Genomic DNA, 24,525 nt, shown 5'->3' on the forward strand with positions numbered 1-24,525 from the left:
GCATGAGAAGCAACAATTTTGCTTGTGTCTGCTCAGCTGTTCTCCAAATCATTCAGCAAGGTGCATCACTTTCCCAGCGGCTGGAACAGACTGTTCGCGTTGTCATGGCAACTGGCTTTTTCCTCCGGACCAAAATGCTCTTTTTTATTTTTTGAGTATGACAAGCCTAAACATGCTGCCACTGTGTGGTAAAACATCATGATGGTTTTGGATTTAAAACCAAAACATACAGCATGTAAAGTAGGCATCTAAATTAATTTAAATCTGCATGTTATACAGCTCAATCAATACAGCTGTGAGGAATGCAAGATATATTTGTATAATATAATATAATAATAAATACATAAAACATTTATAATTAATTTTAATTCAATAATAATAATAATAATATACATAATAATTCATTAATTATTATTAATGTATTACTTTTATGTCAATATATTATTATTAAATATAAAATAATATTATTTATTAATATTATTGTTGACAAATATATCTTGCACTCTTGACAGCAGTGGTGATTGAGCTGTTTAATAAAAAAACGATATAATATATGTAATATAATAATAATAAATAACCATAATGTTTCTTCTAATTAGTTGTAATATTACAATAGTAATATAATAATAATAATATACATTATTATTAATTAATTATTTTTATTAGTATATTAAAAGCATATGATAAAATATTATTATATATAAAATGATTAATCATTCATTATTATTACCTTTATTAATAATATAATATAATATAATATAATATAATATAATATAATATAATATAATACAGGGGTTCTAAAATTTAAATGCTGAACTTTGGAGCAAAGGCCAAGAGAAATAAAACTCTTCATTTTCTACCTGTTCTGCCTGATTCTACATCTACATAACCCCGCCCACTCATCGTTGCTCGTACGCACAACAAACCAATGAACTGAATCCAACAAATTTATGCGAGGAAGTAAGCGAAAGTTGATACACTTGATTCGTTGGTTCCGGACTTTTCCACCTTTTGTGATTGGTCAGACCCGATTCCTTGAGCAAATTGTTTCCTTTCACAAGCGAGTCAACGAGCAGAACCTGTTTTTTAGTTTCGTGTGATTGGTTGATCTTCGCAAACCCCGCCCCCGCTGGACATAACCATCAAGTTAGTCTGCCACTCTTTGCTCTTTCCATCCCTTCAACCTGCGCTACTGACTAAATACATACTAACAGTACTGACGCGACAAATTACTGTGAATTCAGGCGCAAAAAACATCGAAGCGTCCCTACTGATCAGTACACACTCGCAGAATTAGTACCGCGCGCGATCGTCTATTAAAACGTAGAGCGCGCGATTCGCAAACATTGGTGCAGATGTAAGGGAATATACCTGCAGACAACAGCTGCCACACTGATGACAGAGCAAAGGGGAAGTAAGTTAACCAGCTAACCACCCAACGCTAAACGTCGACTTTCAGGCAGGTAAATGATCGTCGATTTGGACGGTTCAACCACAACGTGTGACTCAAGCTTCTGAACGGAGCCGTCCACTACAGAGAGTGTTTCGCAGACTGCACAGTAAGTCTAACCTAAATATTGGCTGATGTTCCTGGAGTGTCAGGTTTAGCATATGGCACACTGGCATTCTGGGGTGACTTCCTTACATACCGCCTCTCCCACCGTCAGTTTTTGCTTTATGTTCTCTCTTTTCCCCTCTCCGACTGTGCTAGAATATGAAGAGGGTGACAGTGCGCTGTGTTGCCCGGCTCTTCCTCGCGGCGTTGTGGCTGCTGGTGGAAGAGTGTCGGGCTGAGAGCGGGGCCCCGAGTCTGGCTGACAGAGTCATCTGGGCTGTAAACTCCGGCGGGGACGCGCACACAGACGTGCACGGCATTCATTTTAAAAAAGATCCACTAGAAGGAAAAGTGGGGAAAGGTGAGTAATTGAATGTGACGCTGTGAGTATTCCATGCTTAAAAACCAGCTAAAACCAGCTTAAGCTGGTTCAAGATGGTCACCCAAGTCGGGCAAAGCTGATTTAAATGGTCTCCCAGCTTGAACCACATAAAAGTGCCCCAAACACCTCTAAAACCAGTCAACTGACCAACAAACTAGACTGGGTGACCAGTCAAAAACAGCCATCCAGCTTAGCTGTTTTTAGCAGCGTTGTTACTGAATGAATGAGCTGTCCATTAAATGTATAAAGATGAACAATTGTTATCAGCAAAACACTTTATTGTAAGTATTTAGCATTTATTGATATGCAGTCTATCGATACAGTACAGTGTAAACACAATCTTTGGCTTGCTAACCATGGTTTGCAAAGCTGCTTTGGAACAATGCGTTTGATGAAAAGTACTATATAAATAATTTAAAGAGTGGATGGTATTAAAGTTAGTTAATAAGTTGCACTTATTGCACTTTGATTATTGTGTGAAGAATAAATCAGTCATAATGTGTAGTAATAATGAAGGGTGCAATTGATTTTTGGTTTTTCTGGCTCCAGTAGTAGTAGCTGGTTATTAGGGCTGTTGAACATATAAGGAAGTCGCTGTCACTCGAAATGTGATGACTGTCACTTCCTGAGTCAGATACAAAATGCAGCATGCATGCACATGTCAAGGCCTATGAAATCCATTTGAAAGGTCCATAAAAACATCAAGAACTGCAGGTGTCTTTCAGATTTCACATTATTGCGTCAGTGTTGCCAGAAAACTACCACTGTTTCAAATACTACAATTTGCCGCTCTGCTCTTTGTTAGCTTTTAATAGATTTTGGAGCTAAAATGAGGCTGCTGCTTTAATTAGGCTTTAAACCATGCTCTGGTTTGACATTTTATCAGAATGAAACACAAACTGGCATGCACATCTGCTCCCACACTCACCTTCCGGCTCTGTTGGCACTCTGTTTTCTCATCTCCAGCATCAGACTATGGTATTCGGCTGCCTATACTGCGCTCCAGTCCAGAGGATCAGATCCTCTACCAGACAGAACGCTACAATGAGGATACATTTGGATATGAAGTGTCCATCAGGGAAGAGGGAGACTACTTACTGGTCATGAAATTTGCTGAGGTTTATTTTGCTCAGTCTCAACAAAAGGTGAGGATTTCCTTCACACCACTTGTGACCCTGGTGAAAACGCACACAGACCTCCTGTTTACGTCTGGTATTTAGATCAGTTTCGGGTGATCCAAACTCAAGTCAGAAGAGGTAAATACAGGCGTAAACGTAAATGGTCTTTTCAGTGTGAATTGCAATCAGTCCTGATGCCTACCAGATAACATCAAGGGACCACTTGTAAATTATCCACTTTGCTTAAATGAATGAAACATTTGGAAAAGCCTATCCATGCATGCATTCACACAACACTTTCAGAAATTGTTTGGTTTTCCTTGCAGCAACATGCAGCGATGAAGATCATGTGGAGAGTGCACAACTTTTTTTGTGCTTTAATAACATTCAGTAACACTTGTAAATAGAAGTCGATAACTAAGTGGTAAATGCAGATAACTGACTAATTGGGGCAATATAATATAATATTATTTTTTAAATAAAAATCTCCTTAGTCTTTACGTACTGTGACTGGCACTGACATAGAGGCTGCAAGAGTCCAAAAGTTTATTCGTTGTGCAAATAAAATCAAAATAATATCCAGAAAATTTCAGATTCGTTGCATATTGCAAGATTTTTAATTATAAACAAGCCCGAAATTAATTTAGGAATTATATTTTGAAATGTCTGTGCTTCCAGCTCACAAAAACACACAAGGGAAACAAAATGTGCACTCTGACCTAATGTGCATTAACCTAACCAAATTAACGTGGAGCCATGAAGTGTCTTACCTGTGTTACTGGCTGTATCATTACAAATGCCATTGTTAAACAACGCTAGAACTAGAACAATGGTTCATTTAATGTAAGGGTTAACACTTTCATGAATTTTGGACAAATTATTAACCTGTTCTATCCTACTCCTGTTCTAACTAGCCGTGTTTGCCTTCAGATATCCTAAAGGTGACGAGCAATCGTTATTATAGTTCAAAAGGGGAAAAAGTCAAAGTTGTCTTATGCGAGATCCAAAAAAAACTGCAAAGCTGATTCTAAACAAGTCGTGTTTGTCATCCGTCTCCGTGACAGCAAGTGAACTTTAGAAGCTGAAATAATGAGTGGATTAGCTGCAGTTTAAATCAGCAAGAGAGTAATTACAGAAAACCTGGATGTATTTTACCAACTTTCTTGGCAAGAAGGATGGATTATATACCACTTGTGATCGGATAACAGAGACTGATATTAATACCAGGTGTAAACGGGGCCTTTCTTTATAGTTTTTGATATTTTAACATGTTGTTTAATGATTAATTAGTTTATGATTCACAGTTTATGAGTACCTTTACTTCATTTTGCGTTTACCTCTTTGTCTCATCTACATCTTTTTGCCATGTCTTTTCTTGTCTTTTCTCAGGTTTTTGATGTGCGTTTGAATGGCCATGTTGTGGTGAAAGATCTGGATATCTTTGAGCGTGTTGGTCACAGCACAGCTCATGATGAAATTGTGCCATTCTCGATAAAAAGAGGAAAACTGAGTGTGCATGGGGAAGTTTCCACTTTTAATGGAAAACTCATGGTAGAGTTTGTAAAGGTAAGAGGCACCCTTTTTTATTTTACCGAATAACTGAAAACAAATTGTCTTTGATATGGAAGTGCTTTTTGTCTGTGCTGATTTTTCATCATTTTATGGATGCATCAGCCCTTCAAGAATAAGATATTTTCAAATGAATGGAATGGAAATGGGGTCAGTCCATCTGAAGTGGTCCAATAATTGTAAAGTTGATTGCTTGACCATTTTTTTAATTTTTATTTTACCTGGTTTAACCACGCTGGCCATCTTTGTGTCACGATGCACATCAAATTGTAGGTATACAGATGTTTATGGAAACCTCAATATCTCAGCTCAGGATGGTCCTAGCTCCTTGAAACAAAAACTGATCTCTAGAGCACTTTAAAAGGTACATGCACATATATAAACATTTTGCTCATTCTTGTTCCTTAGAACTTAAGTCATAATGTAATGATCAATATGAAAGTTCTACTTTTAAGGTCAGTTTGAAATGGGAAGGGTTAAAGTTTCAGTCCTACATTTTTTAGGAGGTACCCATGTAAGTATAGTTTGCATGCAGAACATTTCAGGTTTGAGACTTCTCTTTTTTTTTAACATTTCCCCTCACTTTTGGGTTGATTTATCTCTGGTGGGGGACCAGATAGGAACCCTAAAATTTCTCTATGGTAGCATTCTGCTATACAAATTGAGTTTGAGACTCCACTGGTTACAGAGTTGGGGCTAGTAGATATCTGGGGGAAAGCCTTCTTTATTAATTTTGAGAAATTAACTGATGTAATACAAGCTTAACAAATAATAAAAATGAACTGTATTTGATAGTAATTATGTTTAGAATTGACATACCACAATTTCAAGTTACATTTTTGATTAGAAGCTGTGAGTTTTCTTCACTGATATCCTCAACCAAGCCTAAACACCACTGGTCATCATAGACACAACCAATACATTTTTCATCTCAGTATGTTCTTCAAACTCTGCAGATATAAAGATGCACCTGATAGTGCTCTCTGATACCACCTTAAATCTGTGAAATTGTCTTGTACCTTGAATTCTGTCATACTTATCAAACCTGTTCATGAAGTTCAGTTACTTCCTTAGTTCTAAGGAACAAGAGTGTGCAAAAATATAATATATATATATATATATATATATGTACATGTACATGTACCTTGTAATGGGCTCTAGAGATCAGTTTTTGTTCCAAGGAGCTAAGATCATCCTGAGCTGAGATATTGAGGTTTCCATAAACCTCTGTATTACCCAAATTTGTCATGACACAAAGATGGCCGCCGTGGTTAAACTAAGTAAAATAAAAATAGAAAACTGGTGGTTTTGTAATACATAGAGGTAATTACTCAAAAATGTTGGACCAATTGAAAAGGATGAACCCAATAGACATTGGTTTCTGCTTCAGTGCTGTAAAATCTATAAAGGCAGGCACTACTCTTGAGTAGTAACTATTGAATTATTTTCAATTGAATAAACTAGACTTGGATCAATGTAACTAGCCCTTTTATTCTTGTTTGCTCAGAACATTACTAGTTAGTTAGAAAAATTATAGTTTTAATTGTTTCTAAGAAGAGAAATTATGTCTTAAATAATTGTGGTCGCTTGGAGCAGTTCTTATATTAGTAGTGCTATTATATTGATTATTTCAAAGCTGCTGCTTTTTCTTATGTTAACCGCAAACATGTTTTGCTTTTGGGGTTTCTGTCAGTGATTAATCTCTGAGGAAGAGTGTACATTGAGCATGGTGACAATTTAGAGCCTGGATGACAATAATCGATATGGGGAAGCAATAAACATTAACTCTTCTGTCAGTCACTGCATAAATCATCATATTTATTTTTGTACCATTATTTTGGCAAATCCTCCCATTTTTAAGAGTATATTAGAACTGTTTACAGAGTTTTAGTTTGATTGGGTTGCATAACTTGTTATTAGTTTAATCCATGTTCATTGAGTGAGGAATACAGCCAAATAAAGTTCTGCAAGCTTTAGCGATAATATATAGTCGTCGTTGTTGCATAAAATGAAAATATTTATATTAGGGATGCACCAATTTGAAAATTTTGGCCAATAACGATTTAAAAATAAAAATGCAGTATATGCCGATAGCGATATTTTGTTTTCATCAGATCACTCTTTTGCTGAGGAATTATGCTTTAAAAAATGTACAAAGAGGCACAAAAGCTTTTTTTATTGTTCTAACAAAACATTATTACCATCAAACATGCATTGGATCTGTTAAAAACATGACAGGCTAAAATTTGAAAGGGATCCAGCCAAAATTAAAGATATATAAAAGATGAAGACATTTCAAAAAATCTTAAAATTATGATTGATGTGAAAACATTATTTTGTACTGCTAAAGCATTTTTGCACTTTTGTTTTTGCAGTTTGAAACAACAGAACTTTTTACTACAGAACAATTATTAATATATGTACTGGATATGATAGATCATTTAAAAAAATCATATTCCACATAATGGAAAAAATAAAACGTTTTAACCAATGGAACAAAAAGGCCTTTTAAATTCTATCGGGTGTAATGGATATTGCCGTCTAGACCGGTAGAGGGCGCCGCTTGCTCACACAGCATTGACTGAAGCACTGAAATGCACAGAAATGCACACTACATTTTAAAAGCACCCTTTTAAGGTTTAGTAATCGTGCAAGACCATATTGCAATTTTAATCTTTAATCAATCAGTCGTGCAGCCTTAATGGAAACCATACCAATGATTCAGAAGTAAAAGTTTACAAAAGCATTTTGGATGGTTTTACCTCATCATGTATAGGTGAGCACCACTTTTATAACTGCCACTTCTGTAATGCTGGTTTGTCAACATGAGAACAAGAGAGAATAAAAATAAAATAGTACATGATCCTTATCATTATTTCTGGATTGTACATTTTAATTCACAGAGTTTTTACAAAGGGTGTTAATAATTAATTATAAATAAACAATCAGTTTTAATATAGCTGTTTTCACGATATGCCAATGGTTTTAATTTGGTCAGTAATTAAAGTGTATCTGTCTGCGTTCCGTGTGACTACAAGGAACGCCCACTACACGACCCGGCCACTCCAAGTTACACCCCCTTGGAACATAAAGTGATTCTATTGGCTAAAAGAACGAATTATTTATCTGTTCTGTTTTCTCCAGTTAGCTCATAAGCTAACCGGTTAGCCTATTAGCTTTGCATACTGCTAGGTTCTTCTCATCTTCATTTTCCTCACATTTCTCGTCACTGTCGACACCTAGTGATATGGCTGGTTATTTTAAGGAGCCGTAACTTGTAGTGGGCTTGTCTTGAAGTAATGTTGCAGAACGCAGACAGACCCTTCTCCAATAGTAGGCCAATAAATATCGGTGGCCAATACATCAGTGCATCCCTATTTTTATATTGATTATTCCTTTTTGAGGTTCAAAGAGGAAATCAAGGGAGCTGATGCCTCAACATTATATTCACTGTTAGAAACGCTGCAGATCAACCGCCATACAGAATTTACTTGAATTGTTTTGCATATTTTCTGCACTGGCTCCATGTGTTTGCATTTGTTCAACTACTGTAAGCAGTGAATGCTAATCTGTCTTGGTGTCATGTGTTCACAGGGTTACTATGACAACCCCAAGGTTTGTGCACTGTATGTGATGAAGGGCAAGCTAGAAGGTGAGAGGGACTCCAGGGATTTGTTGGCATACACAGTATTTCTGTTTCCTCCATTCAGTCCTTTTCTGTCATGTACTATCCTATTACTTTTCAGGATTCCCATGGTAATGGAAAACCAGGAAATATCGGGGAATATTATTTTATTTATTTATTTTTCACTTTGTTTTTTCTTTCTTCAATTTAAAACATTTGAATTCCAGGCCTGGAAAAGTCATGGAAAATAATACAATCTTAAAATGGGATGGGAATTTGTTTAGTGAATGTGTATACTGTGCCAAGTTATTGTATCTGCTTGAAATACATTTGTTATTTCAATCTCTATAGCCCTTTTTCAGGGCAGACACCTAAACGGTATTTAATTTTTTCGCAATTGAAATCGAGGCTTTGAAGAATAGATGTGCAGTCCATATGTGTACTACCTAAATGTTCTAGATCATGTAGATCAGTTTTTTTTATTAACTGAATTTCGTTTGGCATGGTATATTTGTAATGTTTTGTCAGCTGAATGATCAACACAACACTTTTACATCTATCACTCACAACCTCGTTTTCAATAAAAAAAAAACGTGTATATGGGGTTTACCCAGACTTAAGTCCATAAATACCATAAATATTTTATTTTCAATTTGTCCTGTCAGTTTAGTTTAATTTGATATTTTTCAGTATATTTAGCTTTTATTTTAGTTTTAGCATTTTAGGGCTGCCAAATTTAATGTGTTTACTGATTTAATGTTATTAAATCTCTCAAAATGTCTAATTTCATGTTTAATTAAGGCTGTTTGTAAATCTTTGGATTTTATAATATAGGGAGTATCAAAAGCTAAATCTAATTAGATTTTTTTAAAGTTATGGAGTCATGAAAATGTATATTAATTGAAGTTTCAGTTTTTTCAATTATGTGGTTAAGAATAGTTTTCATTAAATTTTTTCTATAGTTTTCGTCTCTGCTGCCTCTAACAGCCTCTGGTTTATTCCCTGACTTTATCAGATGTGCCAAAACTACAGCCACATCCTGGTCTGGAGAAGAGAGAGGAAGAGGAGGAGGAAGAAGATGAAGGGGAGGGAGGAGAAGGTGAAAAAAAGAGTGCCTCCACCGCTCCCAAGAATATTGTTCGGTCCGGTCCACGCACCCCCAACCCATATGCCGCTGATAACAGCAGCCTGATGTTCCCTATACTAGTGGCATTTGGGGTCTTCATCCCCACCCTCTTCTGCCTCTGCCGCCTGTAATGGGGAAGTGAGTGAATGAGAGGGGGAGAGGAGAAGCGATGGACATCAGGCTGTGGATGGGTGGGGGGAGGGACACAGCCACAGGTACAGGAAGGAATACAGACTGAATTTACAACAGACACAAAGATAAAAGACGAGCAAGGGACTCAGCATGCAGAAATGTGGAGGTTTGAGAGATTGCTGGTCATTAAAAGAGGTGACCCAGAAAATAAGAGAATTTAGAGTGCAAGATCATTTGTGCGTGTGTATGTGCTTGTGTTTGTACACATTTGATATCAATTTTAGTTTGAGGAGATCCAAGAGGTATTGATTAAATGCACACACTTACACACATGTGAGGCAAGACTAACCACTTTGCTAACCTGGTTTGTCTGGTCTAGCAAGAGATAAAAGAGGAAGAGTTTGGGACACTCCCAAAGGAAATAGGAAATAGTTTGCAAGGAGTAACTTTGATCTAATGTTCACTGGCCTCCAATGGGAGGCAGAAATGGTACAAGAAACTTCTGAAGCCCTTATTAACACTGATCATTTGGTAATGCATCTAACACTCAGTGGCTGGTATCAAAAAAAAGAGTTAAGATTTATTAAGACCCTTTTTATTTTCTTCAAACTCATAAAAGCTTTTTGTGTCTCCAGCTTCTTAATCATTATCTTTATGATTTAAAGGAGCATGTAGATTGAGTTCACCAGACAAATTTGAATATAATTCTTGATGACATTGGATTTCATTCCCAATTCTGCAGTTACAAATTTGCAGTGCACAGCAACATTTTAATCTCCCGCTGCTCATGAATGAGTTTAAATTATTCTTTGTCCCCCATGTACTTGGATGGTTTGTTCTCATAATTACTGCATTAAATAATACATGCAATTTTCAGATGAGGTTTGGCATAATTGTTCCTCCTTAATTAGGAACAGAAAGAGGCTCTGTTATTAACTGGCCTTTGGGTCCTTGACATTAAGATTGTATTGGACAGAAGTGCTATCTGAAGTTTTAAATGCCCTTCTCTCTCTTATTGGGATATGATGAGTCTTGAACAGCCTTTAATTGGTAAATGAGCATAATCATGCATAATTTAATATTCTGGGTTCAGTACAAGTTCGGCTCAATCGACAGTATTTGTGGCATAATATTGATTACCAAAAAAGTACATTTCAACTCATCCCTCCTTTCCTTTAAAAAAAATATTTAAAAAATCTGGTTTCCAGCAAGGCACTTACAATAAAAGCGTCCAACCTGTAAACGTTAAAATACTTTTAAGTATAGACACAAGACATAAATTACATGTGTGTTAACATGATTTAAGTGTAAAAAAATTGTTTAACCATTTCTGTGTGAAGTTAAAACTAATTTTACAAATTTGTTGCCATGAATACGTAAAGTTGCCATGAAAACTCTTAAATAACCTTAAAATGTAAGATTTAAACGACTTTACAGCTCAAATAATACACCAGTTTTAGCAGAAGAATTATTGCAAGTGCTTTTATATAAAGCTTCATATTTCTGCCTGGCCCCATTCTCTTCCATAGTAAGTGCCTCACTGTAACCTCGAATTTATAAAAAAAGAAATTACTGTATTTTTTTGGCAGTTATCAACATTATACCTAAAATGTTGCCGATTGAGCTTAACTTGAAATGAACCTGGGATATTCCTTTGTTTATCATTGCATGGCTTGGCCACCAGTTGTTTTGTCATTACCATGCTTTTTTTTTTTTTTGCCACCATCACTGAGTTTTCCTCTCGGCGTGACAACACAGGCCCTTTTTAACAACACCACCAAAGATACTTTTTGATTTATTTGTGTTCCACATAATTTCACCTGCATGCTTTTGGTGGAAGAATGGTCGGTGTTTCCTGATAATGCTATGAGAAATGCCTTCCACAATGAATTGCGTCCCATGATGCATAGTTCAACAGATACATGCCATACACTGTGAAGCATTAATTTTTTATTCAAGGTAGCTGAACTTCACAGCTGTCATTTAAGCTCACCCTATGTATGCATGTTGAATGGTAGCCTAAAATGAACTTTCACCAAATGGGAACATTTCCATTTTGCCTCATCTGGTATACTCCAGGTATGTCTTACTATTTGTTTTCAGTCTTTTTGTCTTTATGATCATGGCTGTATGTAGTTTGTCACCCATGTATTAATTCACAGCAATTTTGTTAATTGTTTTTTTGGTTATAACAGCCTGCCCTAAAAAGTGATTAGTGTGCTATCAAGAGACCACATCTCACACTGCTGGAAGCATCAAACTCTTTCAATAATGACCACAATCATGCCACTGCACTGTCTGATTGTGTCCCAGTGCTGGACCCTTGGGAAAATTGAAAAACAAAAAACGTATCTTGGCCTTCACCTTCTCAATCGATGGGTCAGGGTTTTGCCTTTTTTATTTTGATTGTTTAAAACCCAAAACAGTACCGATAAAATTTGAAGCACCTTTTTCATTTATTAGTGTGTCAGAATTTCGATTGTCACCAAAGTCATGATTTGGGTTTTCTTCTAATTAACTTTTACACGGTGCATGTGTATATAAGGTACTTTGGTCACATTTGTTGTGCCATGCTCTTCAGAATATTGACGTTCCTTTATTATTTAGCTGTTTGTGTTATTGCTATAGCTAATGGGGTGTCTGGGTTTTTAAATTGCTTGTTAGAGTTTGGAGGAGTGGCCTTGAAAATTGTTCTTAAATTGTTCTGGTTGTGGAAATGGTCTTTATAATGAGAGCGATTTGGTTTGCAGATACATAGACACACTGACTGAAGTGCTTGAATCATATTGAAGTTGCTTTACGGTTGGGTTTCTTTATGTTCTATAATTTAAGCAAAAGGATTTGGGTTGGATGTTAAAAATATGGAAACCTTTTTGGTAGTTGCTTTTTATTTCCTCAGGATCTTTGGATTTACTTTTATATGATGACTTTTACTCGTTTGAATTATTGCACTGCCTGCTGTTGTTTTAAAAAGTATTTTTGGTTTGTCTTAATTTTCTTTATTTTCTGTTTTTCATTTTGTACTTTTCTCCGTTGCCTTAATTTGAATACATCCTCATGTGCTTTAACATAATGTGCGCTTTAATCTTATTTCCATGTTATTAGTTGATTTGTTGCATGGTGGTTCAGTTTTTCATGGACTACATGGACATTGAGGCTCTTCGTTGTGCAGTCTCGTGAAGAGCTCATCATGAGTACTTCTCCACCACACAAACTGCTGAGTTGACGATGGATTTAGTTTCTCTGATAATGGATAGCCTTGTCTCTTGTTGAAGTACCCGTCCCCCTTTAACACTCCTCCCTGTGAGCTGAACAAAACATGGAAAATGGTGATATAATAGCAGAACGGTTACCCCCATTGTCCTAGAGAGGCTTCTGAACTGGGAACTGCAAATTAATGCTGTTTCTTTTTAATAAATGTGCTATTTTATCTAACTGGCCTTGAGTTTTTTTGTTGTTTTTATATTTTAATACATTTTCTCTTATCTTTTAATTTATTCGACTGTTGACAATCACAGTTTTTGGAAATAATTGTATTATTTATTGCTAATTATTTATATTGTGCCTTTGTAAAGGGCATTGATTGCTGATCTTTTAAAATCACTGTTACACTTGACTGTAAAAGTGCAATTATTGACTTCTAAAGCCACTTTCTGTTCTGTTTTTGTATCGTATTCTTATTCTTCTGGCACAATAATGTAATGTACTTGAATTATCTGAATTATGATATTTATTCAGGGATCCTACTGTCATGGAAAACCTAGAAATAGCAGGGATTTGTAAATAGGGTTTTCCAGGCCTATGGAAACATTTGGGAAATTTCTTTTAGTGGTTTACATTTTTGGGATTAGCTCTAATCTAAAATATGTAATCCGCTAGTTATTTCTATTGAGTCAAACTTGCTCACAAGCCATAATGTTGTCCAATTTAGACACATCTTTTTTATTTTTTAAGTCCGTTCTTTTTAATGAATCAGTCGAATAGTTTACAGAATTTTCAAACAAATCTATCAATCAAAATTATAAATATATACACATTTTCATTTTAATTAGTAATACATTTAATTTTATTTACGACCTGACAAATATAAATTAACAAACAATTGATAACAAAAAAAAAAAGTTACATTAAAATTTAATTTAATTAAATGTTCAAAAATAAAAGTCAAGAAAGGATTAATTAAAAAACGCAGTAACCAAAGCAGCGTTCGAACGCGTGCAGCCAATCAGAGCCCAGACCTTTTCTCCATAGTGACGCGTTACGCCATCTTGCACTCAGCGAAACGCAGTTCACACTTCTCCGTTACAACAAGTGAAATCCGAGAGAGATGAGCAATCAGAACTCCCGCAACGAAACGGCGACATCCGCCGTCAACGGCTCCGATTCTACCGCTACAGTTTCCAGAGAACGGAAAACTGGAGGAGGTGTTCTAAAAAGGCTGAAATCGCGACGAAATCAAGTGGACCGACGGCCTGTAACGGAGGACGAGCTGCGGGCGCTGGCAAGAGACATCACTCCGGGTGAAGTTTTGGGACTCCGGGCGGTCACTCGCGGTACCTGATTTATCTCAAGTCTTCAGATGCTCTCAGTCCAAAATGAATTTCAGCATCCTTTAAATGCTTATGTTTACTTGCTGTTCGCTTACATATTAACAGTATCCTTGTAATACTTACAATCCATGCAGGACATTTTAATCATGAGTTTTCAGAGAAAACTTTGTCTGACCTTAATGATAGCAAATTAAGAACTGTGGGTTCCAGAAGTTCAGTTTGATGTTCAGTCCTTTTTATATAGATATTCAGAGATTACTTGTCTACATTCTGCCCATACTATGTCATCTTTGAATTTGCATGATTTATTTTTCATCCACAGACTATTTATGTAAACCAGAGGACAACATCTACAACATTGACTTCACACGTTTCAAGATCAGAGACCTGGAGACAGCCACAGTGCTTTTTGAGATTGCCAAACCACCACACTGTGGTACGTTTTATTGATTTGTGTTCCGGTTAAAAAAAAAAAAAAAAGAGACCTTATTGACCAACCAATTCTTTACTGGCAATTACCTTTATTTTTTACCACTGACATGATCAGGGGTGTAGATTCAAGGCAAGTACAAGTACAACCCCCCATATTTATAACCATGATCAATGGAAAAATGTAAAACATTTTCACACAGTAACCCCCCCCCAATGTTCAAATGTGCACCCTTGGACTGGTTGGGTGACTCTCAGAACCTGTCAAGAAAATGTTCTGGTCCTGTTTTACTCTAAAATAATTAATAAGAATAATAAGAAATTATATTTTGCTTGTAGAAAATGAAGCCTATGTTTGAGCCACTAAGATTTACAATGTGACATTGTTTTAGGACAGTTATGCACCAATTCTCATTATAGCAATTTGAAAAAAGATAATAAAAAAAAAAAAAAAAGAAAGTTATTATTATGGTCATGCAGCTCATTGCTGCAATGTGAAAAGTATGGCAGAATAGAAGTATCTTCCCTGCAAATAGTGTTGGATGCAATTTGCACCCCTAATTAAATAAGGGATGGGCATTTTTGAGTAATTTTGTAGTGGAGTATTCTAACCCACAAAAATATATATATAATTGATTTCTTGTAAATTAAAATTCAAGTTAAAAATAACAAGTATGACACTGACGTGAAATAATATTTTGTTTTATTTGCAAGCATTACCAAAAACATTTCTAAAATAAGTAACTTCAACAAGCTATGCTTTTCAAAATGAACAGTATGCATTAAAAAAAAAAATGAATAAATTTTCACTCACTCAGAGCTTACATAGAAACCAATACTGATGGATTTAGTGTAATGTACATCTATGAAATTTGAGTCTACTGTCAATATGCTACCACATTTTTATCACTTCACATGTTATTATTCAGAAGAACAAGTAGTGAAAGTTTTTGTGGTGCAAGGCTTTTTATAAAATGCTGTTTAGAGATTGTATGCTCTTACACGCTCACTGGTCTGATAAGCTTCCTCACTGCCATATTTTTCCACCATAAAAGCAGATCTTCATCCATTGGTGTGCATGACTTCATGTAACCCTGGTGTCCATGCCAAATGTCCCTTTTCAATAATGGCCTCAAATTGGCTGCATCACCCTACTCCTCTCCACCAATAGCTGGTGTACTATGGCTGCTGTCTCATCATTCAGGTGGATGCTGCACACTGGTGGTGGTTGAGGAGAGTCCCCTGTTCACTATATAATATGCTTTAAGTGTAGTGTCAGAAAAGCACTAAATAAATGTAACATTCATTAATTAATCAAGAACCGAATACCAATAGAGTATAATTCAATGATCAAAATATTACGAGTATTGCCAAACTTGGCTTTGCTTGAAGGCACAGACGCCATCATATCTTTTTCCACCGCGGCCCCCACAGTGTTCTCAATTGGAACTGAGATTTGGTGAGAGATTCAGAGGGAACAGTGTAATTCAGCACTGCTCTCGGCAGGCAAATGCAGAAATGAACATTAATTTGGGATATTTGAGTAGCATTCTTAATATTCTATTAGCTGGTGCTGAACGATTAGTGGATTACACTTGTGCACCCATAAATTAAATACTAACATAAAGTATAGGGGCATCTCTGCAGCATGTTTATTGTGTTTATTTGGAGTCCCATAGACACCCTACATCCACCCCTAAACCTAACCTTAACCTTCCCTTACAAAAATTAACCGTGGTTTTACTACCGTAACCATAGTATCACCATGGTATCTTGCAGTAAAAATCATTAAAACATGGTTACTATATTAACACCAGATTACTGTAGTAGCATGTTGCATAATTGCATTAAAACTATGGCTTCTGCCAAAAAACCTGGTTACTGCAATATTACTATTGTAAAACAATGGTTAATGTTACCCAGATCAAACCTTTCTTTCAACACTTCACTGTGACCAAATCACAGCGAGGCAATCAACCTTTATATTCATTTTTATTTATTATTAAAAGTAATATTAAAGGAAATATTAAGAGTGGAGACAGAAAATAGGATGGGGAAAAAGTATGACAAAATGTGGATTTGAACCCGGGTTGTCCGCACTACAAAAGCACATCCACACATTCATTACACCCCACGACACTGCAGCGACACTTAAGGGTGCAGATTCTCTTATATTTCTGTTTTCGCCAGACTATTGGAATGCAAATAGCCATGCTGTGTGGCAGGTGCTGTTTACACCTAGTGCAAATAAATGATATATTATTTAAATTGCATAGAATTTATGTATCTTGGTAGTACTCCCTTTGTAATGAAATCACTGTATGATAGCATCTTTTTTTATTATTATTTATTTACTATAATGCATAAAAAGGATATGTTAAGGTAATGAAAATAATGGGAATATTAAAGGTAAAATGTCCAAATGCGTTATGTTAATGAGAATTGGGGGGTAAAATGTGCTTAAAATGCCTGAAAATAATGTCACTATGCAAAAAATATTAATAGTCCTTAAGGTAGGCTTCATTTCCTTTTATGTAAAGGATAGATGTATAATTTTTTTTATTTAAAGGATGTTCCAGGTTCAATACAAGTAAAGCTGAGTCGACAGCATGTGTGGCATGAAATTGATTACCATAAAAATGAATTTCGACTCGTTCCTCCTTTTCATTAAAAAATAGCAAATATCTGGGTCACAGTGAGGCACTTACAATGGAAGTAAATGGGGCAAATTGTTTAAGGGTTTAAAGGCAGAAATATGAAGCTTATAATTTTATAAAAGCACTTGCATTAATTCTTCTGTTAAACCTTGTGTATTATTTGAGCTGTAAAGTTGTTTAAATTGTCTTTTTTATAATTGTGTTAGGATTTGTTGACATTACATCATCATGGTAACAAAGTTGTAAAATTGGCTTTAACTTAACACAGAAAATGTTAGTTAGTGATTTTATCACAGTAAAATGTTTACATGTACAGTATATTGTTTATGTCTTGTGGCTATACATTTGAAACGGTCAGTATTTTAACATTTACAGATTGACCCCAATGACTTCCAATGTAAGTGCCTCACTGTAACTCCGATTTCTGCTTTTTTTTTAAAGAAAAGGAGGGACGAATCGAAATTCAAATTTGTGGTAATCAACATTATGCCACAAATGCTGTCGATTGAGCTCAACTTGTATTGAACCCAGAACGTTCCCTTTAATTTTTTTTATATAAAATGACCAGGACATTTTCTTAACCGGTTTCGTAAGAACCCCCCAGGTGAAATTCAAGAAAATTTCACCCAATTCAACCATAAATATAATCTTTTTAAGAGTTGTTTTATTTCGAGTTTCACCCTTAAATGGAGAATTTAAGTTGGTAAATGTTTTTTGCAGTGTGTCCAAATGGCATTGTTCGCTCTTCACTATTCCTAACAATGTTATTTTTAGATATTGATGAAGAAGATGAGGAAAATGTAGAGGAAAGTGCTGGGCGTTTTGTCCGTTACCAATTCACGCCAGCATTCCTTAAGTTACGCACAGTAGGAGCCACGTAAGTCCCAGAACCTCTCTAAAAAGGATGGTCTTATGCATTATGTATTCAGCTGCTTTGTAAACAAACCTCAGTGTGTAGAAAATTTGATCACATCAGACCAACACTCACACTTCTGAACAAAGGAGATGTGTTGTATTATCTGTTGCAAACACTTGAGCAATGTTTCACAGAAATCGTGAATAAGTCAGTCATTCTTTCACGACGGCTGTAAACATGAGCAGATTTTATTCTGTAAGTATAGTTGATTCTATAGTCAATATATCAGTCACTGCATCATGAATCTTTTGTGTTTAGTTAATGACAAACTGAACACAATGTGTTTGTATTGCAAAGTTTAATCATTTTATGCTGTGGTGTGTAGAGGAATATGTGACTTATGTCTTTTCTTATCCCTACACACTCTATAAGTGTGGAGTTTACAGTTGGTGATCGGCCTGTAAACAACTTCAGAATGATTGAGAGACACTATTTTCAAGACCGCCTTTTGAAGAACTTTGACTTTGACTTTGGCTTCTGTATACCGAACAGTCGGAACTCGTGCGAGCATATCTACGATTTCCCTCAGCTCCCAGATGACCTCAGTGAGTGTTCTCAATTTCCACAAACAATATACTCTGCTAACCTTTATAACATCTGTTAAAGCAGAATTGTATAATTTCTCTTCACCGAACAGAATTGCAAAAATAATCACTGTTTTCAAACTGATTCCAGAATGACTTTACAGATTCTAGATGACTTTAAATGTTTTCTGCACACCAAGTCCCCAACTAAACAATGATGCTGCTAAAATGGCACTATTTTAACTTACAGAAAATAAAGGCTTGATAAGTTTCCTCACAATGAAATCACTTTATTTCAGTGTTGACCCAGTGTCAGAAATTAATTTAAAATTAATGGGCATGCTTTTTATATCAATATAAAACATAAAACTGTCTTATACGTTTATGTCAAAATGTCAATTCAGTCAATCCAGTAATACAAATTCTTAAGTCTGAGAATGTATTACGTCTTACCCTAAACATTACATCAACATCAATTAGGCCTATATCAGAGGTGACGTATAAAATCTGCAGAATTCATTATGAGGGCATTTTTTTTCCCCACCACATTTTTAAATTCAGGCGCATTTTTATGATTTTAATGCCATTTTTGCTCCAAGGTCCCCTTAATTTTTGACCATGTAGTGGCCACTTGACAGCTGTATCAAAAGGTTTGAGCCCATTTGACAAGTGACGAGTGCTATTGCGAGCTGTCATTTGCTCATGAGATGGGGAGAGCTGTGAGGATGCACACTCCGGGATGCGCTAGAGGATGAAGCTGTGCAGGTCTCATTTTAATCACACATGTACAGTAACTAATTTAATATTTATATATTATAAAATACAGTATACTGATTTGCTGAATGGCGATTAATTTGATTTTTAATTGTCTAAATTTATTATTTACCAACACTAACAAACCTCGATTCAAAGTCATATTTCAAGATTGATGCATATGAATCGACAGGATTACTAATTGATGCATCGAGAAAACTAGTGAATCGTTACACCCCTACCACATTGAAATAATACTAAACTGCTTGTGTACCTTAAAGACTGTAAAAAATAATCTGGCATGAAAGAGTAACCAATTGCCCCATTACGAGTAACATATTGACCTGACTTTGTTAGACATGCCACCTATCCTGTCAGGCTTGCGTTACATTTCAGACCTCAGGTGCTCACATAGAGAAGCCAGCATTACATGTCTGTGCCAAGTAAGACATTTTAAACCTTAGATCTTATTTAAACAGTTGTGTTACTCTGTGTGCTGATTTATCTCTCGGTTTCCTGCAGTTCGATTGATGATTGAGCACCCATACGAGACCAGATCAGACAGCTTCTACTTTGTGGACAACAAACTCATCATGCACAACAAGGCAGACTACGCTTACAATGGAGGCCATTAGTGCTGTGCCACCAAGAAATCTGAGGATTGTTTGTTGGAGTGACCATATGGTTTTGCTTGGATTTAGATATGTGGGGCTACTAACAACAGACAGTGTTGTCACCAGCGTTTTGATCTGGCACCATCAACCCACCTAAATGGAAATTACCATCCCTCCATGATGTCCCTGCATTCCCTAGTCTGCATGAACTACTTATTGGTTTGGCCATAATTGCCGCCGTTCTGTTCCGTTATACTCAACTATCCTGAATTGAGGAATTGCCTTGTCGTCCAATTTTTAGGGTGACAACAATATAGGAGATTTTAACTTGAATTGTAGGTTTTTTTAAGTGTTTGTTTTTAACCTACCTACTCTAACTTTTGTCTTGATTTTGATCGTTTATTTACAAAATGTGCTAAAATGAAGCGATCCTACCCATTAAATATCTGTGTGTGGTGGTTATTAAAGGAATGTTCTGGGTTCAGTACAATTTTTAGCATAATGTTGCTTACCTCAAAAAAAAATTCACTCGTCCCTCGTTTATTACACCAAAATAATTTAAATAATTGCGGGTACAGTAAGTCGTTTACAATGTAAGTGAATGGGGCCAGCCTATAAACATTAAAACACACATGGTTTCAAAAGTATAGCCACAAGACATAAAGATCGTACATGTTAATATGTGAAAATTTTAGTGTGAAAACAATATTTTCAACAGTGGTGGCCAAAAGTATTGGCAGTGACATACATTTTGTGTTTTGCCAAGTTTTCTGCTTCAGTTGTTGTGGTATTGATTCACATTGTTTCCAGATTATTGTACAGAGTGATCAGATGCTTTTTAAATGATTGCAAAAAGCTTCATTGGCCAAAAAACTGAACAAAATGACCAGCTAACATAATTTCACTAATCATATCAACAGCACCTGGAAAAGTGTAAACAAGTACTAGTCAGGTGAAATCACTCTATCATTCTGATTGGATTATAAGAGCAGACTGATTGCTATTAAAGGAGAGAAGTGCTTCCATTGTGTTCTTGTTAGCAATGGTTACCTCCAAATAAAGAAGTGCAGCCATCATCACTTTGCATCAAAATGGCCTAACATGCAAGGAAATTGCTGCAAAGAATATTGCACCTGAAAGAACCATTTACTGGATCATCAAGAACTTCAAGGAGTGAGGTTTGACTGCATTGAAGAAGGCTTCAGGACGTCCCAGAGTGTCCAGTAGGCTCCAGGACTGTCTCCTCCTGAGGAGTCAGCTACAGAATCGTGTCACCACTAGTGCAGAGCTTGCTCAATATTGGCAGCAGGTTGGTGTGAGTGCATCTGCATGCACAGTGAGGCGAAGACTTTTGAACAATGGCCTGGTGTTAAGAAGGGCAGCAATGAAGCCACTTCTCTCCAAGAAAAACATAAAGGACAGACTGAAATTCTGCAGGAAGTACAAGGATTGAACAGCAGAAGACTGGTGCAAAGCTATTTTCTCTGATGAAGCCCCCTTCCGACTGTTTGGGACATCTGGAAAATCGAAAGTCTGGAGAAGAAAATGTGAACGCTACCATGAGTCCTGTGTCGTGCCAGCAGTGAAGCATCCTGAGACCATGTGTGGGGTTGCTTTTCATCCAAGGGAGTGGGCTCTCTCACAATTCTGCCCAAAAACACTGCCATGAATAAAGAATGGTATCAAAACATCCTGCAAGAGCAACTTCTCCCAATGATCTAGGAGCAATTTGGTGATGATCCGTGCATTTTCCAGCATGATGGAGCACCATGTCACAAGGCAAGAGTAATAATGAAGTGGCTCGGAGATCATTATATTGAAATTTTGGATCCGTGGCCAGGCAACTCCCCGGATCTTAATCCCATAGAGAACCTGTGGTCAATCCTCAAAAGGCGAGTGGACAAGCAGGAGCCCTCAAATTGTGATCAACTCCGAGCACCAATAAGGCAAGAATGGATCGGCATCAGCTGATATCCAGCATGCCAGAGCAAATTGCAGAGGTTATGAAGAACAAGGGCCAACACTGTAGATATTGACTCTTTGCATATATTGAGTGTTTTTGCCAATAAAAGCCTATAAAACTTATGAAACGCTTATCATTGTTTTCCAGTATACCATAGAAACATGTGAAAAAAATAATCTACAAATGCTGAAGCAGCAAACTTTGCGAAACACAAAATGTTTGTCATTGCCAATACTTTTGGCCACGGCTGTACGTGATTTTAGTGTGATAAAATCACTAAATGCAGGGTCTATCTATGCTATGCCACCATGGTTATCTTATTTAAATTAAGTTATTATTGGAGATGTTTATACAGATAAGCTTAGTAAGCAATTTTATCGCACTAAAATCATGTTAATACTTTTGTTGTTTATGTCTTGTGGCTATACTTTTAAAACAATTATTATTTTAACGTTTATGGGTTGGCCTCATTCACTTCCATTGTAAGTGCCTTGTTTTAAATAACCAAGGGATGATTCGAAAAATGTTTTGTTATAATCAGCATTATGCCACAACTGCTGTTGATTGAGCTTAACTTGAATTTTACCCAGAAGGCCAGGGCGTTCCTTTAACCAGAAAGAGGGTGCATGCACAGTTTATCCATTGTCTAGTTGATTATTAAACGCATTAACATGAACCACATTATTGGGGTATAACTACATCGATGAAATGATTGTTGAATTCTGTTTTTTTTGGTAGAATTAATGAACTTGTTTTTCAACTAAGGGTTTTTCTTTCTGGATATAAACCATAAACTGATATGTGGGGCCTGTTTCTGACAGAAAAGTGATTGGGAGCGTCATCCAGGTAGAGATGGTTGAGGAGAGTCCCTTGTTCACCATGTAAAGTGCTTTGAGTGTAGTGACAGAAAAGCGCTATATAAGTGTAACGTTCATTCATTCATTCATTCAGATGGATTTTGCGTTTCTCTTTTAGAAAGGATCAGGGATTGATATTTGCTCATATTGTTGGGTTCATATGACGTGTCTGTGTCATGTATGAGGGCTTTTAATGTCGCACTAAGATGTCTTACTACTGCGCACCCACAGAGCGGGATGGAAGCAACATTGTGTGCACCTTTCAAGCTATTTAGCTTCTCTATCAGAGCTTTATGTTTACCTTTGATCTTATTCAACCCAATGTTAAATGGTGGCTGTGATTTGCAATGTGCTAGGTGAACGTTTCAGAAACATCTTGTTGTCAGGTGATGCGATTGGATGAGACAAAAATATACAGTACAAAGCAATGGGGAACCCATCAGAGAGAGTACCCTAATTTTATGAACCCCTGGCCTTATGGTAAATATGATTTATTAGATCATAGTCAAATCAAAGCATTGTAATTTTATGTTTTGTCATTTAAATGGCTTTAATACTTTTAAAACCATGTTCTCAACTGGAAGGTGACTTGCTTACATTCTTAAGTGTCCTTAAGAAAGAGAGGCTTAATTGAATAATATGGACAAACTGTTTAAGTATTTGTGGTTGCGTTTCTGTCTAATGCCTTGGTTGTAAAAGCACTGGGTTCTTTAATAAGTCCATAAATCATCTGTTTAATGCCATATTGACTTGCTCGAACCTCAAAGGAGTAATTTGCTAAACAGCCCTTAGTCCATACATTACAACAAACCACTCACAAGAAAATCTTGAAAGTTATTTTTAATTAATCGACTTGGCTTGGCCGCGTATTTCTTCTACTAATTCTTAGTTTCCTCCTTTTTTATTCTGAATTATGTTTTATCCCCAGTCTAAATGAGAGGTAATAAAGCTTTGTAATTGTTCTATACCACACTTTAGCCTGCTATTATGGCAATGGCCTATAAACACTAATTGTGTTTTTTTTTTATTATGAGCAGTTGCTTTATTCCTAAAGCGGTTTATGCTTCAAATTGTTATTTGTTGTATACTGTTTCAACTGGAATATATTTGTCTTTTTTTCCTTTTTTATTTAGCATGTTTCGGTTTGAATGAAGCCTGTATCAGGATTGTTAAATATGAAAGATAATCTCACAATTTAGCGTTCTTTAACACAAGAGCACTGAAAAGTTTTATACATTCGAGTTTGTACATTAGAAACGTCAGGGAGCATTATGATGAATAGTAGAAACATTCAATCATAAGGAAATGTTTTCATTAATGGTAAGAAAGAAACATAGGTGATGTTGAAGGCTTTGAGATGATTTACACTAAATCCTTATACATTTGTCAGTTTTTGAAGCTGAAGATCATTTGCATGTACATTTTGTGTTATACCAGCTGCATAAGAATGATGTTACCCTGGGGGTTTAAGGCCTAAGTTTAATGTCATGGTTGCTGAAGAAATCTTAATTAAGTCATGTCTGTATAATGTAGGGGAAGATGAGGGAAGGCGCCCCCCACCTTAACTTTTTCTCTTGACCATAGATTGCACTAAATCTCATCTCAACCCCTGTTTTGAATGTCTGTGCTCCTCTTAATCTTGATATGTCATCTGATGATTTTGTTCAGAGACAAATAAAACATTTTACAGACATCTGTTTTATTCATGGCGTTCTCATTTAGAGTAAATTTCAATATTGTACCACATGATGGCAG

General features: G+C 36.1%; 2 protein-coding genes across 2 annotated transcripts; both read left to right on the forward strand.

Moving 5' to 3' along the window:
* The first annotated feature begins 1,170 nt into the window (after positions 1-1,170).
* On the forward strand, positions 1,171-12,926 carry LOC127630826 (malectin). The gene is made up of 6 exons (XM_052108632.1): positions 1,171-1,559; positions 1,712-1,916; positions 2,904-3,082; positions 4,445-4,621; positions 8,219-8,276; positions 9,265-12,926. Exons 2-6 carry the CDS (start codon positions 1,715-1,717, stop codon positions 9,504-9,506), a joined length of 858 nt encoding a protein of 285 aa, XP_051964592.1. The 5' UTR covers positions 1,171-1,559; positions 1,712-1,714; the 3' UTR covers positions 9,507-12,926.
* An 850-nt stretch (positions 12,927-13,776) lies between these two features.
* On the forward strand, positions 13,777-24,457 carry LOC127631282 (protein unc-119 homolog B-like). The gene is made up of 5 exons (XM_052109352.1): positions 13,777-14,060; positions 14,380-14,493; positions 17,918-18,020; positions 18,432-18,604; positions 19,859-24,457. Exons 1-5 carry the CDS (start codon positions 13,835-13,837, stop codon positions 19,969-19,971), a joined length of 729 nt encoding a protein of 242 aa, XP_051965312.1. The 5' UTR covers positions 13,777-13,834; the 3' UTR covers positions 19,972-24,457.
* The last annotated feature ends 68 nt before the right edge of the window (positions 24,458-24,525 follow it).

The sequence above is a fragment of the Xyrauchen texanus genome, chromosome 37 (assembly GCF_025860055.1).
Source record: "Xyrauchen texanus isolate HMW12.3.18 chromosome 37, RBS_HiC_50CHRs, whole genome shotgun sequence".
Lineage (NCBI taxonomy): Eukaryota > Metazoa > Chordata > Actinopteri > Cypriniformes > Catostomidae > Xyrauchen > Xyrauchen texanus.